The following is a 2,500-nucleotide window of genomic DNA, read 5'->3' as shown; positions in this document are numbered from 1 at the left end:
GGTGGTTGGTGATGTGTGTGTTGTGATTGTGGTGGTGGGTGATGTGTGTGTTGTGATTGTGGTGGTGGTGATGTGTGTGTTGTGATTGTGGTGGTTGGTGATGTGTGTGTTGTGATTGTGGTGGTTGGTGATGTGTGTGTTGTGATTGTGGTGGTGGGTGATGTGTGTGTTGTGATTGTGGTGGTGGGTGATGTGTGTGTTGTGATTGTGGTGGTGGGTGATGTGTGTGTTGTGATTGTGGTGGTTGGTGATGTGTGTGTTGTGATTGTGGTGGTTGGTGATGTGTGTGTTGTGATTGTGGTGGTGGGTGATGTGTGTGTTGTGATTGTGGTGGTGGGTGATGTGTGTGTTGTGATTGTGGTGGCTGGTGATGTGTGTGTTGTGATTGTGGTGGTTGGTGATGTGTGTGTTGTGATTGTGGTGGTTGGTGATGTGTGTGTTGTGATTGTGGTGGTTGGTGATGTGTTTGTTGTGATTGTGGTGGTGGTGATGTGTGTGTTGTGATTGTGGTGGTGGGTGCTGTGTGTGTTGTGATTGTGGTGGTTGGTGATGTGTTGTGATTGTGGTGGTTGGTGATGTGTGTGTTGTGATTGTGGTGGTTGGTGATGTGTGTGTTGTGATTGTGGTGGTTGGTGATGTGTTGTGATTGTGGTGGTGGGTGATGTGTGTGTTGTGATTGTGGTGGTTGGTGATGTGTTGTGATTGTGGTGGTTGGTGATGTGTGTGTTGTGATTGTGGTGGTTGGTGATGTGTTGTGATTGTGGTGGTGGGTGATGTGTGTGTTGTGATTGTGGTGGTTGGTGATGTGTGTGTTGTGATTGTGGTGGTTGGTGATGTGTTGTGATTGTGGTGGATGGTGATGTGTGTGTTGTGATTGTGGTGGTTGGTGATGTGTGTGTTGTGATTGTGGTGGTTGGTGATGTGTGTGTTGTGATTGTGGTGGTTGGTGATGTGTGTGTTGTGATTGTGGTGGTTGGTGATGTGTGTGTTGTGATTGTGGTGGTTGGTGATGTGTGTGTTGTGATTGTGGTGGTGGGTGATGTGTTTGTTCGGTATTGATGCTTGGTGCTGTTTCTGATTGGCTGCTCGGTGTTGATGCTTGGTGCTGTTTCTGATTGGCTGCTCGGTGTTGATGCTTGGTTCTGATTGGCTCTCGTCCTCCTGCAGTGCTCTGAAAGCCCCAGGGCCCTCGTTGCCCTGGGGAACGGAGGAAGAGTGGGAGAGCAGCTGTTTCCATGGCGCCTGGGTCACGGGGTCGTCCGCTGGAGGCAGCAGGAACTTCCCGTCTCACTGGAGGAACCCTCGCTTTCCCGTCGCCGTGGCCGACGACATGGCGGGAATGCCCGGGGTGAACGTCAGGGTCACCCTGCGTCAGGACTGTCCTGATACTGCGCTCCAGCCAATCGGCTTCCACCTGTACAAGGTGAGCTGTTTATATCAACATGAGTCTGGATGAAGCTGAGGTTTTCCCTTCAGTAGAGTCATCTCATCCTCTCTCTCTGTGTGTTCAGTAGAGTCATCTCATCCTCTCTCTCTGTGTGTTCAGTAGAGTCATCTCATCCTCTCTCTCTGTGTGTTCAGTAGAGTCATCTCATCCTCTCTCTGTGTGTTCAGTAGAGTCATCTCATCCTCTCTGTGTGTGTGTGTTCAGTAGAGTCATCTCATCCTCTCTGTGTGTGTGTGTTCAGTAGAGTCATCTCATCCTCTCTGTGTGTGTGTGTTCAGTAGAGTCATCTCATCCTCTGTGTGTTCAGTAGTCATCTCATCCTCTCTGTGTGTGTGTGTTCAGTAGAGTCATCTCATCCTCTGTGTGTTCAGTAGTCATCTCATCCTCTCTGTGTGTGTGTGTTCAGTAGAGTCATCTCATCCTCTGTGTGTGTGTGTTCAGTAGAGTCATCTCATCCTCTGTGTGTGTGTGTTCAGTAGTCATCTCATCCTCTCTGTGTGTGTGTGTTCAGTAGAGTCATCTCATCCTCTGTGTGTGTGTGTTCAGTAGTCATCTCATCTCTGTGTGTGTGTGTGTTCAGTAGAGTCATCTCATCCTCTGTGTGTTCATTAGAGTCATCTCATCTCTGTGTGTGTGTGTGTTCAGTAGAGTCATCTCATCTCTGTGTGTGTGTGTGTGTTCAGTAGAGTCATCTCATCCTCTGTGTGTTCAGTAGAGTCATCTCATCCTCTCTGTGTGTTCAGTAGAGTCATCTCATCCTCTGTGTGTTCAGTAGAGTCATCTCATCCTCTCTGTGTGTGTGTGTTCAGTAGTCATCTCATCCTCTGTGTGTGTGTGTGTGTGTTCAGTAGAGTCATCTCATCCTCTGTGTGTTCAGTAGAGTCATCTCATCCTCTCTGTGTGTGTGTGTTCAGTAGTCATCTCATCCTCTGTGTGTGTGTGTGTGTGTTCAGTAGAGTCATCTCATCCTCTGTGTGTGTGTGTTCAGTAGAGTCATCTCATCTCTGTGTGTGTGTGTTCAGTAGAGTGATCTCATCCTCTGTGTGTTCAGGC

The 2,500-nt window shown here is 48.6% G+C and overlaps 1 protein-coding gene across 1 annotated transcript in view; it reads left to right on the top strand.

The window, feature by feature from the left end:
- capn10 (calpain 10) overlaps positions 1–2,500 on the top strand; it is a 30,975-nt gene that overhangs the window by 24,763 nt on the left and 3,712 nt on the right. The window contains exons 10-11 of the mRNA XM_084457805.1: positions 1,168–1,423; positions 2,499–2,500. The exon at positions 2,499–2,500 is cut by the window's right edge and continues 198 nt beyond it. Coding sequence (XP_084313931.1) covers positions 1,168–1,423; positions 2,499–2,500 — 258 coding nt within the window. The remainder of the gene's footprint in view (positions 1–1,167; positions 1,424–2,498) is intronic.

The sequence above is a fragment of the Borostomias antarcticus genome (genome assembly GCF_949987555.1).
Source record: "Borostomias antarcticus genome assembly, chromosome: 24".
Classification (NCBI taxonomy): domain Eukaryota; kingdom Metazoa; phylum Chordata; class Actinopteri; order Stomiiformes; family Stomiidae; genus Borostomias; species Borostomias antarcticus.
This window is presented reverse-complemented; position numbering and strand designations above follow the sequence as displayed.